At 37.6% G+C, this 1,906-nt stretch overlaps 1 protein-coding gene across 1 annotated transcript in view; it reads right to left on the bottom strand.

Moving 5' to 3' along the window:
- The window catches only part of LOC115218297 (protein PFC0760c-like), a gene marked incomplete at its 5' end in the record, with an annotated part of 98,740 nt that extends 97,477 nt beyond the window's left edge, over positions 1-1,263 (bottom strand). The window contains 2 exons of the mRNA XM_029788048.1: positions 366-475; positions 788-1,263. Coding sequence (XP_029643908.1) covers positions 366-475; positions 788-1,263 — 586 coding nt within the window. The remainder of the gene's footprint in view (positions 1-365; positions 476-787) is intronic.
- Positions 1,264-1,906: the final 643 nt, after the last annotated feature.

Raw genomic sequence — 1,906 nt, 5'->3', positions numbered from 1 at the left:
CGATCTAATAGAGATAACGGGCTAATCACCATCAAATCATCTGCTACTAAATTTTTGAAACAAAAGGAAGTTTAAACTAGCTAACATCGTCGTGACTGGAAGCTCTTTGGTCATAGCTTCGCTCGTTTATGGCTAACAACAAAGACAATAATATAAATAAAATATATTAATCTTGATCCAACTAGGTTTAGACATCGTAGACGATACAACATTAAAAATACATTAAACTAACGACAATAACAACATAAACAACAACAACAACAACCACAATTGCAACAGCAGAAATTGCATCAGTATGAATTCATTAATAATATCATCAGGATTTTTATTAAATTCATTCATTACTTTCGAGTTAACTAACTTACAATTTCCACCCTCATTATCGTCGTCGTCGTCTTCGTTCTCCTCGTCGTTCTCATCATCATCATGATCATCATCATCATCATCACCATCATCATCATCATCATCATCATCAGTAGCAGCAGCATCATTAAAATCAATACCATCATCATCGTCAATATCATCATCTTCATCATCATCATTTCATCATCATCATCATCATCATCATCATCATCATCATCATCATCACCACCACCACCATCATCATCATCATCTTCATCATCATCGGTTCATCATCATCATAATCATCATCTCATCATCATCATCATCATCATCATCATCATCATCATCATCACCACCACCACCACCACCATCATCATCATCATCTTCATCATCATCGTGTCATCATCATCATCATCACCACCACCATCATGATCATCATCATCATTCATCATCATCATCATCACCACCACCACCATCATCATCATCATCATCATCATCATCATCATCATCACCACCACCACCACCACCATCATCATCATCATCTTCATCATCATCGTGTTCATCATCATCATCATCACCACCACCATCATGATCATCATCATCATCATCATCATCATCATCATCACCACCACCACCATCATCATCATCATCTTCATCATCATCGTGTTCATCATCATCATCATCACCACCACCATCATGATCATCATCATCATCATCATCATCATCATCATCACCACCACCACCATCATCATCATCATCATCATCATCATCATCATCACCACCACCACCACCACCATCATCATCATCATCTTCATCATCATCGTGTTCATCATCATCATCATCACCACCACCATCATGATCATCATCATCATCATCATCATCATCATCATCACCACCACCACCATCATCATCATCATCATCATCATCATCTTCATTATCATCATCATCATCATCATCGTGTTCTCATCATCATCATCATCATCATCATCATCATCATCATCATCATCATCGTGTTCATCATCATGGTCATCATAATTTTTATTATAATCATCGACATTAACATCATCGTCGTTAACCATTACCACTATCAACCAAGTCTGTGTGCTCCTCGTCGGCGTCGTTCAAATCATCGTCATCATCAACAACATCAGCAACGACAGAAATACGATAATGATGATGATGATGATGATGATGATGATGATGATGATGATGATGATGATGATGATGATAATGATGATGCTGATGATGATGATGATCGTCATCATCATCGTCTTTATTATGATCAACGTAATTATCGTCATCGTCATTGTCATCGTCATCGTCATCATCATCATCATCGTCATCATTATCATCATTATCATTGTCATCACCATCATGATCATGTTACTACAACACAGTACCGTCGTTGTTATCAACTTGGTCAAGGTTCTCTTTGTTGGGTTTGTCGACATCATCGCCTCTGTCGTCGTCGTCGTCATCATCATCACCATCATTATCATCATTACCATCACCATCACCACTATCATCATTTTCAACATGAAGACAGCATTAACGACATCAACAA

The sequence above is a fragment of the Octopus sinensis genome, linkage group LG13 (genome assembly GCF_006345805.1).
Source record: "Octopus sinensis linkage group LG13, ASM634580v1, whole genome shotgun sequence".
Lineage (NCBI taxonomy): Eukaryota > Metazoa > Mollusca > Cephalopoda > Octopoda > Octopodidae > Octopus > Octopus sinensis.
Note: the sequence above shows the minus strand (reverse complement) of the source record. Positions and strands in the feature narration are given on the sequence as shown.